The 13,711-nt window shown below is 46.0% G+C and overlaps 1 protein-coding gene across 3 annotated transcripts in view; it reads left to right on the top strand.

Moving 5' to 3' along the window:
• Positions 1–13,711, top strand: part of NOL6 (nucleolar protein 6) — a 64,623-nt gene that overhangs the window by 37,325 nt on the left and 13,587 nt on the right. The window contains exon 24 of one of the 3 annotated variants that reach the window (XM_030566218.1): positions 6,937–7,896. The exons of the other annotated variants lie outside the window; for them this stretch is intronic. Coding sequence (XP_030422078.1) covers positions 6,937–7,020 — 84 coding nt within the window. The 3' untranslated portion in view covers positions 7,021–7,896. Of the gene's footprint in view, positions 1–6,936; positions 7,897–13,711 lie in introns of those variants that run through there. 3 annotated transcript variants of the gene reach the window in all.

The following is a 13,711-nucleotide window of genomic DNA, read 5'->3' as shown; positions in this document are numbered from 1 at the left end:
TAGCGTGTGCCTGAGCCTTCCCCGTGCCCTGGAGGGGCTGCACAGGGATGAGTGGCCGCTAGCTGTTTCTGCAGCTGGGGTTATTGCCCAGATCCTTTCCCTATGCCAGCAGTTCCCAAACTTCATTGCACCACGATTCCCTGCTGACAACTAAAATTACTACACAACCCCAGAGTAGCGGGGGGACGGGACCAAAGCCTGAGCCCACCCGAGCCCTGCCACCCGAGGCAGAGGGGCTGAATCCCAAGGGCTTCAGCCCCAGGCAGGGGGCCTGTAACCTGAATCCTTCTGCCCAGGGCTGAAGCCTGAGCCTCGCTGCTCAGGGATTTAGCCCTCGGGCTTCAGCTTTGACCCTGGGCGATGGAGCTCGGGCTTTGGCTTTGGCCCCAGCAAGTCTAACACCAGCCACGGCGACTCCATTAAAACAGGGTTGTGATCCTAAGTTTGAGAACCCCCTCCCTGTGCTTTATAAGAATGGCCATACTGCATCAGACCAATGGTCTATCTAGCCCAATATCCTGTCTTCTGACAGTGGCTAATGCCAGGTGCCCCAGAGGGAATGAACAGAACAGGGCAATTTATCGAGTGATCCATCCCCTGTCATCCCAGCTTCTGGGATGACTCAGAGCCTGGGGTTGCATTCCAACCATTTTGTCTAATGGCCCTTAATGGACCTATCCTCCATGAACACCCCTGGCATTGAGTTCCACAGGTTGACTGTGCTTTTTGTGTGAAGGAGTACTTCCTTCTGTTAGTTTTAAACTTGTTTCCTGTTCATTTCATCGGGTGACGTGATGTTTTATGGGCAGGAGGGAGGAAAACCCCTAAAATAGTTGTCAACAATGTTTAGCCAAAAATTGGGAAAGGTCTGTTTTTGTATGAAAATCTGTCTGGGTTGAAAAATTTCCACCTGCTGTTAGACCCAAGACAAGGGTAGATATTGTTGAGAAAAAGAAAGCCAAGTCTGATCTCTGTTGGGCTCTGTAGAGTTTCCCCGTAGAGGTGCTGGGCCTCTTTAATGGTAGCCTCTTAGCTCTCTCTCCCCCGCCTTCTTCCTCCTCATTATGCTGTAGTCTGAGTTACTTAGCATCGTGGAGCGGGGGCTGTATTTTGAAAACTAACTGCTGTGGAAGTGGGCGTTCTCCAGAGAGCCCAGAAGAGGGCACGCTTGCTTCAGGCTGCTGATCCTCTTCCGAGACAAGGATTTGGGAAAGTGAGGATGATTACATGTACCGTACAGCTGTTCCGTAAATGAAAAACTCTTCATGTTAGGCCAGAGCCATGTGGGGTCAGTAATGATCTTTCATAGCTGTTCCCTGATGTGTTTGAGGTGCTTAATATTGCTCAGAGGAGTCTGAAGTGCCTCAGGTGAGGATTAAGCCACCAGCATTCCTGTGTGGTAGGCAGGGAAAATACAGAATTGCTTCCTCCACCACTGAAATGAAACCACCTCTGGGGCGCATCGTGGCAACAGTTTAACGTTCGAGCACAGCAGCGTGACACTGCTGTTCAGAACGGGAAGGGAAGGATGGTGCCTCTAACTGAAAGGGCAAGTGGAATTTTGGGAGGCAGAATGTAATGACCGGAGTGACAATGTGGCCCGGACTTTGGGCTCATGCACTGACTCTTACAAAAGGATTTCAGGTTTAACCTGTTAGCAGAAAAATAGCACCCCCTCAGACCAGGCTTGGGCATTTGTCTGGGAATGACTCGGCAAGAGGAGCACCCCTCGCTCAATGGCCAGTGTCGCTTCCTGCAGAAATCAAATGTTCCTAAACATAGGCTAACCATATTTCCCAAAGAGAAAACGGGCCACTGCATGGGGTTACCCTGAGCTTCCTCTCCCCGTCGTGGTCCGAGTCCTTCTCTCCCCCTACTCCCATAGAGGGCTGACCTGAGCCACTCACCTGAGCCCCCCTCCCTGCAGGAGGCTGATGTTGCTGCTCGCTGGAGCTGTGCCTACCCCATACCTGAGCTCTGCACGGAGCTGGCATCACGGTCACCACCCCCTCCCATGTTCCTCCGCAAACCACTTCTTTGACAAAAGTGGGCATTTGTTCCATTTACTCTTGGCAAGAGCAAACGGGACAAGTGCCTGCTTTTGTCAAAAAAGTCAGGACGGCCAGGGCAGGGCTTAAAAGAGGGACTGTCCCAGCCAAAACAGTACTTAAACAGATACCTGTCTCACTGGACCGTGCTTAGCCTGAAAGACTGGAGTACAGCGCACCATGCTGTAGGTACAGATTGAGATCAGTACAGCTGAGTGCAGCGAGAGAAGTCTAAGGGAGATCTGAGCTTTGGGTTGTGCCCATGTATGTGTGGGAAGCGGGGAAACTCTGCCCTAAGCTCGGCCCACAGTTCTGAACTCCTCCTACAAGCCCAGAGGAGCTGTCTGTTTCTGCTAGAATGATCAGCAGCAAAATTAGTTAACAGTGATATTAAAGTCTTGTCTACGCTAAGAAATTGAACAGTTGCTGAGAACAGATTAGACCGAGATGATAGTAATAGCCAGAGTCGCACTTTCTCTCTCCTGAAGATCTGGTCCGAGTCTCCTTTTTTCTGTTTTTATGCTGCTACCGTCCATAGTTCCTTGTCTCCTCAAATATCACCATCCGTGGTGCAATACGTTTATTCGCTCGTTCTCTTAGAGTGCACGTCACTGATTGGCTCAGATCCTCTTATCTACTACTGTGAAGAGCTATGGCCCCAATCCTTCTGGTTTCCCTGTGTGGCGAGATCCCTGTTGAAGTCAATGGGGTCTGTGCAGGCACATGGGTCCACCCATCCGGAATGTCCTGGAGAATAGGAGCTATTTTTTTATAAGGACTCCCTGCCTGTGTTAGCGATGTCATTTTGTTCCTTGGCATAGATCGAAAATGTGGTTCAGTGTCTTCACCAACTTGAATTGTTAATTCCATTCTCTTCATCATTTATCCGCACTTGTTTTCTTCCCAGCACCTCTTTCTGCTGAGGTTCGTCTAAACCCTCTGGTTTATTCCACATCATAGCCTGCTTGGATTAACATTAAACACATGATGCTCTCTTGGCAGCCCTTCCTTTTACCCTGCAGTCCTTTACTGACGCTGTGAGTTCTCGTTTGGTCCCTTCTCCCTACTTTCCATTTCCAGAGCAGGTCTGTTTTTAAACATCCCGTCTCAGAGCAGCCCCTTGTGGGAAGCCCCGTTAGTTGCTGCTTATTCCTTGAATTCTTGTTTTCAAAGTAAGTTAATTTGTTGGTTGCCAGTGCTTTATCTAGAGATTTACCCGGTAGAATTACCTGCATTTTGGATACCGTGGTGTAAAGGGAGAATGTTAATTGAGCCGGCAGGCTGTTATTTTGGAGGAAGATATTGGGCATCTGATCATGAGCAGCCTTTAATGACTTTTCTGACGAAACTGGTCACAGTGCTAAGAATAGGCCCAGATTCTTAATTCTTGCAAGCCCCAAGTCTCATTTTCAAAATTGGCATTGTCACGGGGATTCAGTGGGACTTCAGTTTGTTGGTGTTGCAGCCCCGAGTGGAGCAATCCCTGAGGACCTCTGGAAGTCTGAGCCTGTGCCTGTGAGCAGGACCTGGCCCCAACCATTTTCTATTTTTTTTCCTCTTTAATGTTGTTGTGTGCCTGCTGGAGCACAAGCTTCCAGGGCCTAGTGCTAGGAGATGCTGAGCACCCCCAGCTCTCATTGAAGCTAGCAGGGCTTAAGAGGAGGACTGACCTTGTGGTTAAGACAGTAGATTGGCGTTCAGGAAATCTGGGTTCAGTTTCCAGCTCTGCCACAGACATCCTGGGTGGCCTTGGGCCCAGTTTTTTGTAAAGTTATTTAGGTGTCGTTAAAATCAGCATCGCGTTAAGTGCCGCAACGCCTGAGCAGCTTTAAAAACCTGGGCCTTAATCTCTAGCTGGGCTCAGTAAAATGAGGACGGCAGCGCTTTCTTTCTCCCTCCAGCACTTTGCCTGTCCTGCCACTTTGCACTGTCAGCTTTTCAGCGCAGAGAGTGTCTGTCTGCTACTAAGTGTTTGTACAGCTCCTAGCTTGATCTGAGATGGAACCTCTGCGCACTACTGCAGTCCAAACAAGGAGTAATTAATGGCCCTAAGCACCTTGTAGGATTGGGCTCTACAGGTTTGTTTTGGCAAAACACTCACAAACTTGCATTGGTAGACCATAGACACCAAGCTTTTTAAATATGAAAGCAAAAATAAATGATTCTTCTGTGGCTGAGGATGCCCATGGTGGTCAGGGACTTCGGCCCAGAGTCTGTGAACTCACTGGGAGGCAAAAAGCTTTACATAGACATAGGTGTCTGCGTTTATCTGATTGCGGCTTAATTTTATGTAAGAATAACAAATGTTGCTTGTTTTTCTAGACTGCATTATTGTAGCCGCCATGTGAGGCTCGGGGAATCCTCTTCCTGAGTGCAAATTGATCTTGGATTTTAATAAGCTGTGGTAAAGCTTTAAATTAAATTTTGTTTTTTGAACCAGGTCAGGGACAGCATGCAGTTCCAAGGATTCTCTCGCAAACAGTGGCTTTTGTTTAATCCTGCCTGCTCCTCTTACTCTTCTAAATGGTAGCGTGAGAGCTGGCAGTCTACTTCTGCAGTGAATAGGAAACCGCAAGGGAAACAGGCTTTAAGTGCAAAATAATAGCGTTAATAACACAGCAGAATGGAGATGTAAAGCATGGGAATTGGTTCCCGTGACAACAGCAGCTCCAGCAGCCTGGAGCATACATATTGTTTTCTTATTGTCTGTGCTCTTAAGCTGTATATAAGTATATCCCAGTTATTTCTGACTTCACTGCTCGTAAGGACTGCCAGGTTTGTGTGTGCGCGCAAGGGGGCATCTGTGATCCCATGGACTTTTGTATGGGGTTATGTTAACTTGTGGCATCAATGTCTGTGAACTTCTGACTCTTATACGTTTCCTACCTCAGTCCCTGGTGTTTTGTGGACACTGCACTTTTCCAGGGGTCTGCTAATTTGGGGCACTTCCATTTTGGGTGCCCAACTTGAGACGTACAAGGCCAGGTATTTCCGAGATTCTGAGCACCAGTGGCTCTTGTTGAAGGTGTAATGCTCAGAACCTCTGAAATTGGGCCTCTGGAGATGCCCAAACTTAGAGGCTGCTTTTAAAACGTTTTTTTTTTTTTTTTAGGTTTACACTTAACTTCCTTGTCGGTTTGGGCGGTGGGGAGGGGAGAGGAAGTGTAGGGGAAAAAATGGCTGAAAGTGCCAAGTCACTTACTGGACTGCTGACTGCTAGGTTGGACGGCCATTCTTTGCTGGATCACCAAAGGGCCTTCTGCGTGAGGGCTGGCCATCTCCTTCCCACAATTTTGTCATTGTGCTCCTCATCTACTTTGATGTTAGAGCTGGTGGGGGTGAGAATTAAAAGGGAATAAAAACCAGTCCCCCCCCTTTTTTTTTAAACACTGGGGAATTTGTACTCTTGAGAATTCTTGTTGAAATTTTTACACACACACACACACACACACACACACACACACACACACACACACACACACAAAATTTGCCGTGGGGCAGAAGCCAAGCCTGGGATGCTCCACCCTGGGCAGTGGAAACGTCAGACAGTCATGAGTGACTCACACTGATGTTTATGTGGGAAGGCTCGGGCAGCTGGGACTCCAGCTATCACTCGTGCTCCATCTGTAATCCCCTTGTGTACATACCCCTTATTTCCCCCTCCTCCCAACAGCTGGTTGTGTTACTCCATTGGCCTGTGTTGCTGCAGAGGCAGGTGGAGGTGTTCCATGGAGCCAGCCCTTGGCAGGGCTCCCGGCAGCTTGGGCGAGGCCTTGCATTCCACTGGGTCAGGGATTAACAGCTGCTGTTGGGTATTTGTGCAGCCTGGGCCCCTCTCACGGGGGAGTTTGGTTCTTCGTGTGTCTTGACGTCTCTCCCTGTCGAGCTTGGTGGAAAGCTGCCTAGAATAACTCTCAGTAGCCACCTTTGTTAGCTGCTGTTTTGTTTCCATGAGGAGGTTGCCTCTGGCTTGGGCTGGCTTTTATCTTAAATTAATCAGCTGGAAAGAAAAGGCATCGTGGAAAAGGAGTTGGGCATGGCAGTGCCTGTGAAGCTTGCCTTGTCTTTCCAGGGTGGGACTCTGGCACTGCCGAGAGCAGCGTGCGGGGTAGGGATATGTGGATCCTGAGCTCCTCAGGCCTGGCACGAGGGTAGAGCTTTTTCTAAGCTCATAAATCTGTGTCTGAATGTGGTGTGGTTTCCAGAATGGCTGCCCAAGGGACACACCCAGCTCTGACATGCTGGGCTATATAGGCGTGGTCCTAGGGCCCTACCAAGAGGGACTCAGCTGAGATAAAGCACCAGCCATTGCCTTGCCCCCTCTCTGCTTTCTCACCTGCTTTTCTCTCATGTAACCCCTCTCCCCCCTTGCCTCCTTCCTCCGTGTAGGCTCCCTGCCATCCTGACTCTCTTTGGCTGCCCCTGGCTCCATGCCAGTTCTGCTCCGGCCCCTGCTTCTGCGGCTGGTTCCCTGAGAGAGGCTCGTGATGGCGCCCTGTACTGACAGGAGTCAGGACAAGCCCCACACATGGGCTAGCGAGGAGGCAGGGCAAACTGTTGTATTAAGACCATAGGAGTGGTTGGAAGGTGGGGATAAGGATAGAAAGGGGAGGCTGTGCTGCCGTCACCACAGAGATGTCACCACCGTGTCTTATTCAGCAACTGTGGAACAGTTAAGTGATGCTTTTTGCATGTCACCCATTCATTCTGGGCACTGGGGAGATGTTCATGACACCAGCTCTGTCACTTCCCTTCTGTGTGACGCTGTTTGCCCTCCTGCTCTTTGCCTGTCTTGCCTGCGTAGCTTGTAATGAATAACAACAGAGCAACATGCAAACAGAAATTAAGTCTTTCAAAACCTGAAAGAGGTTTTTGTCCCCTTTTACAGGTGGTTAAACAGAGGCAAAGAAAGATGCACTCACTCGCCCAGTGGGTCATTGGCAAAGCTGAATCCTTCAATTCTCGGCTCTAACCAATGGGCCATGTCGACTTGTGAAGGTCAACAGGCAGGAACTACAAAGACTTGAGAGCAAAAAATTTTTCATAGTAGCTTGAGAAAAAACAAATTCCTGACCCCACAAATCTGTCATGATACACCTGCGCTGACCTGGTTTATGTTCTTGGGTGGGTTGGCAGTGCCTAGCAAATCAAACTGGGATATGAAATCCAGACTTCCAGGGTGCTGGGAAGTGTATTAGTTTTAAAATGAAGAAATTGAGCTGCTGCCATTAGAACGGAGCTAACAGCAATTCTGGAAGTCTGTGTCTTTCCCAGACTCCGCAATGCTGGTACCACCATTCATTTCCCAGCAGTTTCAGTGCGGTGAATGATCAATAAAATATTAACTTCCATTGCGGGAAATGTCTGCACCGTTCATGGGTACAGAGGGAGTAGGAACTGGGGCATATATTTTGAAAACCCCTGTTTTGCTTAATAGGCCTCAGCCAGGTTAAAAATCCACAGCTGAGATTTTTCAAAAGTAAGTTAAGGAATGTAGAGAAACTCACCATAAATATCAATTGAAGAAATGTGTCTGAAGCCCTGAGACGGTTTTGAAAATCTCAATCTATGTATTAAAGGAAAATAAAAACCCAGGAAAATATCCTCTGCCAATGTTGGAAATAACATCTTAGGATATTAACGCTGAGTCAAATGTATTTTTGACATTAATAGCTTCTCTATATCTTTCAGCTTGTGCAATGAAAATAGACTAGTTCGTTTCATTTTTGTATTTAATAAGTTTCTAGTTAACTTTCCTTTTGGGGTCTCTTCAGTGTTGTTATGTTTAAAATACCCTGTTTGTTAAGAACATAAGAATGGCCCTATTGGGTCAGACCCAAGGGCCCATCTAGCCCAGTATCCTGTCTTCCAACAGTGACCAGTGCCACGTGCCCCAGAGGGAATGAACAGAGCAGCTAATTATCAAGTGATCCATTCCCTATCGCTTTAGTTGTTAAACTAAACAAAAAAAAAAACACCAAAAAAACAAAAAAGAAACATTTCTGTTGGTCTTTGGTATTGTGAAAATTCATTTTAATAAGGACTCTTTTGGGGCCGGTTGGAAGTGGCAGCTTCCTTCTAATATATAGTCTTATTTAGTCAATTTTTATCTAGTTGCCAGTTCAGCTTTCTTTTCACTATATCAGTGGCATAGAAAAGGTTCAGAGAAGGGCAACTAAAATGATAAGGGGTTTGGAACGGGTCCCATATGAGGAGAGATTAAAGAGGCTAGGACTTTTCAGCTTGGAAAAGAGACTAAGGGGGGATATGATGGATGTATATAAAATCATGAGTGATGTGGAGAAAGTAGATAAGGAAAAGTTATTTACTTGTTCCCATAATACAAGAACTAGGGGCCACCAAATGAAATTAATGGGCAGCAGGTTTAAAACAAATAAAAGGAAGAAGTTCTTCACACAGCGCACAATCAATCTGTGGAACTCCTTGCCTGAGGAAGCTGTGAAGGCTAGGACTATAACAGGGTTTAAAAGAGAACTAGATAAATTCATGGAGGTTAAGTCCATTAATGGCTATTAGCCAGGATGGGTCAGGAATGGTGTCCCTAGCCTCTGTTTGTCAGAGGGTGGAGATGGATGGCAGGAGAGAGATCATTTGATCCTTACCTGTTAGGTTCACTCCCTCTGAGGCACCTGGCATTGGCCACTGTTAGTGGACAGGATACTGGGCTGGATGGACCTTTGCTCTGACCCAGTACAGCTGTTCTTACGTTCTTAAATTCTTTCTGATGCTGGGACTAAGTATATCCGTGGTGCAAAGACTTGAGCAAAATGACCCCCATAAAGCAATGTTTGTGGCTCAGCAGAACCAAGCATCAAACGACTGGGGGTATCTGGAAGGTACTCTAAAAGAAGTTGCAAAAAAACATGTTGGGAAGAAGTTACTAGCTAATAAAAAAACATGGGTAACAGATTAAATTATTGCTCTGATGGTCGAAAGAGGGAAAGTAGAAGCACAAGGACTGACAACAGAAAAAGAATACCAAAGATTTAATACAATGATAAAGCATAAATGCAGATTAGCAAAGTTTGAATGGCTGAATGAGAAATGCAAAGAAATTGAACAATTGGATGAAGATAAAGTAAGATGCATCAGAAGATAAGAGCCTTTAATTACAGAAGAAAAGCGATCAACATGATCCTTAAGGACATAAATGGACAATGTTTGACAGACCCTAAAGATAAGAACGATAGATGGTGAGAATATATCAAGGAATTATATGCTGGTGATAGGCCTGAAAAACCTTGAGTAGAAATCAACCAACTCCACCAGGAATGGATAAAGAAATCATGGAAGCAGTAAAAAGACTTCAGAATGGAAAAACACTAGGATGTGATGTAATATTGACTGAATTATTAAAAACCATAAGCGGTGAAGGTTTGAAACCCCTTCCAGAGGTTATGAAAGATGTTTGAGATGGGGAAAACTTCCAGAAGATTTTACAACCTCACTGTATATCCACATCCCCAAAAAGAACAATGCTATGGACTGTAAAGACTACAGAACAATCAGCATGGTATCACAGGCCTCTAAGATACTCCTGTGAATTGTTCAAGACTGAGTACAAAGAATGAGTGATTAAGTCAGTGAACATCAATACAGCTTCAAACACGAAAAGGACACGATAAACACCATTATGAACTGGAAGTTCATCTTAGAAAGATCAGCTGAAATGGTGAAGCCAGTATACTTGTCTTCCATTGAGTTCCAAAAAGCATTTGACAGAATCTTCCCCTACAAATAGCTCAGGCTATTAAGAGCTGTAGGGACTGATGGAAATGAATGCTGAGTGATACAACGGTGATACTGGGGTCAGAAGGTGTTTGTAATGGGAGAAGGAAATGGAAATCTAATGGAGATTGAGAGAAGGCTGTATAATGTCACCAACTTTATTCAACATTTTATAGTGACTGTTTTATTAAATTAATTGAGAAACAGGAAAGGGCATTAAGATGAATGGAAAATGGGTTGTTAAAATTTGCTATGCAGATTGACACAGTGCTGTTGGGGATTCAGAACGTCTGATGAAGTTAATGGAGATGATAAATGAATATAGCAGGGGAGTATAGTCTAGAGCAGGGGTTCTCAATCTTTTTTCTTTCTGAGGCCCTTTCCAACATGCTATAAAAACTCCATGGCCCACCTGTGTCACAGTAACTGGTTTTCTGCATGTAAAAGCCAGGGCTGGCGTTAAGGGGTAGCAAGCAGGGCAGTTGTCTGGGGCCTCATGCCACAGTGGCCCCTGCAGAGCTATATTGTTCAGGCTTCGGCTTCAGCCTTGGGTGGCAGATCTCAGGGTATGGGCGTCAGCCTCATGCTGCAAGGCTTTGGCTTTCTGCCCTGGGCCCCAGAGATCTAATGCTGGCCCTGTTTGGTGGCCCCCCAGGGGGCCTTGGACCCATGGCTGAGAACCACTGATCTAGAGTTTAGTGTGGACAACAGAAGAACGGCCATACTGGGTCCGACCAAAGGTCCATCCAGCCCAGTATCCTGTCTACCGACAGTGGCCAATGCCAGGTGCCCCAGAAGGAATGAATAAAACAGGGAATCATCAAGTGATCCATCTCCTGTCGCCCATTCCCAGCTTCTGTCAAAGAGGCTAGGGACACCATCCCTTCCTATCCCAGCTAATATCCATTGATGGACCTAATCTCCATGAATTTATCTAGTTCTTTTTTGACCCCTGTTAAAGTCTTGACCTTCACAACATCCTCTGTCAAGGAGTTCCACGGGTTGTCTGTGCGTTGTATAAATAAATATTTCCTTTTGTTTCTTTAAAACCTGCTGCCTATTAATTTCATTGGGTGACCCCTAGTTCTTGTGGTATGAGAAGGAGTAAATAACACTTCCTTATTTATTTTCTCTACACCAGTCATGATTTTATAGACCTCTGTCATATCCCTCCTTAGTCGTCTTTCTTCCAAGATGAAAATTCCCAGTCTTATTAATCTCCTGTCATATGGCAGATGCTCCATACCCCAAATAATTTTTGTTGCCCTTTTCTGAACCTTTTCCAATTCCAATATATCTTTTTTGAGATGGAGTGACCACATTTGCACGCAATATTCAAGATGTGGGAGTACAATGGATTTGTATAGAGGCAATATGATATTTTCTGTCTTATTATCTATCCCTTTCTTAATGATTCCCAACGTTTTGTTAGCTTTTTTGACTGCCACTGTGCATTGAGTGGATGTTTTTCAGAGAACTATCCACAACTGCGCCAGGATCTCTTTCTTGAGTGATAACTGCTAATTTAGACACCATCATTTTATATGTATAGCTAGGATTATGTTTTCCAAGGTGCATTACTTTGCATTTATCAGCATTGAATTTCATCTTCTATTTTGTTGCCCAGTCACCCAGTTTTGTGAGATCCTTTTGTAGCGCTTTGCAGTCTATCTGGGACTTAACGATCTTGAGTAGTTTTGTATCATCTGCAAATTTTGCCACCTCACTGTTTATCCCTTTTTCCAGATAATTTATGAATATGTTGAATAGGAGTGGGCCAAGTACAGACCTCTGGAAGATATCATCATTTACCTCTCTCCATTCTGAAAACTGACCATTTATTCCTACCCTGTTTCTTTTCTTTTAACCAGTTACCAATCCATGATCTTTCCTCTTATCCCATGACAGCTTACTTTGCTTAATAGCTTTTGAGAGGAACCTTGTCGAAGGCATTCTGAAAATCTAAATACAATCTATCCACTGGATTCCACCTTCTCCACATGCTTATTGACCCCCCTCAAAGAATTCTGAACAAGACAAACTATGGTGATATGCAAGGATCCTGGGAAAACATGCAGTGTTCCAGTGAATGACACAACCGTACAGCAAGTGAGAAACTATATTACTTCTTAGGAAGCATTATTACAGAAGATGGAAGATTGGATACTGAAGTTAGCACAGACATAGCAAGAGAAAAAAAGACATCCTGGAAAAATAAACATCTGATGAGAGAGAGAAATCTGAAGACTGAAGTCTGACTTTTAAACTTACTTTTGGTCTGTGTTAAATGATGACTGTGAAACATGGGCATTCAAATAATCGTGAATAAAGAAGATATAATCCTTCGACTTATGGTGTTATAGAAAAATTCTGAAAATATCCTGGATAGGCCGCACAACCAGGGAAAAAGTATCGGAGATGGTTGGAAATCAGGAAATGCTAGTTAGAAATCTTATGAAAAGAGAGATTTGAATTGCAGGGCATATTTTTAAGAGGTTCAGTGCGTGATGCATATTTATCGGCACTGGAAGGAAAGTTAATGGCAGAGGAACATGAGGCAGAAAAAGAGAAGATCGTGGATGGATGATGTGGTCTTCTGAGTGGATCAAAAGGACTATTCATCCCCAAAGAGATTAGCAGAGCTGGCTGCTATAGTTGCCAACTTCCTGTAGCTTGGCTTCTCCATTACTGAACAGGGCAGCCGTACAAAAAGGTAGAGCCAGAGTGTGGCTAATCTGTTTCATCAGGCTAATGGCTTGGCTGCCCACCAGAATTGAAGCTATTTCAACTAAAAGTGTGATGTTGTACTATGTTAAACCGGTGCAACTTTGTGTGTAGACTGGCTTAAATTAGCTTCCTTTACTTTGGACAGTGGCTTGGAGGGATCTGGCAGTACCTGAAAATTAGCTGTGTGTGGTTGATATGACTCTCAGACCAAAACTTCAGCTGCATGTTTTGAGGACAGAGCAGAGAGGTAACCGGAGCTGTGGCTAGTGAAAGGAACTGGTGGAACTGAGTTCCCTGTGGCTGGGTCTTAACATCACAATGCCCCAGCCATGGGGCTTGACCTTAGTTGGTTCCTTCATTGGCAGTTTCAACAGGAAAGTTGAGGATCTAATGGCTATGAAAATGGAACTCATCTCTCTGTCTTAGAGGTGGTCCCTCCAGCCCTGAGGTACTTTAGCAGGGCAGCGTGGGCGACGCTTGCTCGTCTACCCTTGGAGCTGTAACATTCTCTGGGGAGATCAGAGGATACGGTTTCCAGGGCCGTGGAGGAAAAACGCCTTGTAAAATGCTGCTGTGAGCTGCAGCCTTCTCGGTTGAATCAGAAGGGATGGAATGCAGAGCAGGGAGTGGCTGCAGTAACCAGGCCGTGCTGCAGCCTGACCTTTCTCATGTTTTTGAGACACTTGGGGCTGTGGTTCAGACTGGTCTGTGAGGCTGAGCACCACCTCCTCTGTCTCACTCTGCCTTGGACTGTGCCAGGGCAGCGCCCTGCTTTTCTCCATTAGCATCCTAGCTGTTCAGGCTCCTTTGCAAGGTAGCACTGAACAAAATCTCCTGCCCATCATATCTCTGCTCCTGCAGAAGCCAAATCTTCCCAGGGCCCTGTTCTCTAGACAGGACCACTCGCCAAGCTCTTTCTCTCTTATCTTCCGTCTCCCTAAGGGCAGAGCAGGCCAAATGGAGCAAGCCAAAGGCCTGGAGGCCCTTCACCTGGAAAGGGACCTTGGCAGATGCTCTGCAGCAGCTTCTCGCGGGGCCGGGGGGAGGCTGAGTCTGAATAACTCTTTCGCCTGGCCCTGCAGGCTAGGCCACAGAGCCGCTAAGAATTCTGGGCTGTCTGATTGTTACCCTCCCCAAAGCCTGGCTGCTGACCAGCATCCACGCCTTCCTGAGCAGCGTTCCCCAAC

This window comes from Gopherus evgoodei, chromosome 6 (genome assembly GCF_007399415.2).
Source record: "Gopherus evgoodei ecotype Sinaloan lineage chromosome 6, rGopEvg1_v1.p, whole genome shotgun sequence".
NCBI lineage: Eukaryota > Metazoa > Chordata > Testudines > Testudinidae > Gopherus > Gopherus evgoodei.
Note: the sequence above shows the minus strand (reverse complement) of the source record. Positions and strands in the feature narration are given on the sequence as shown.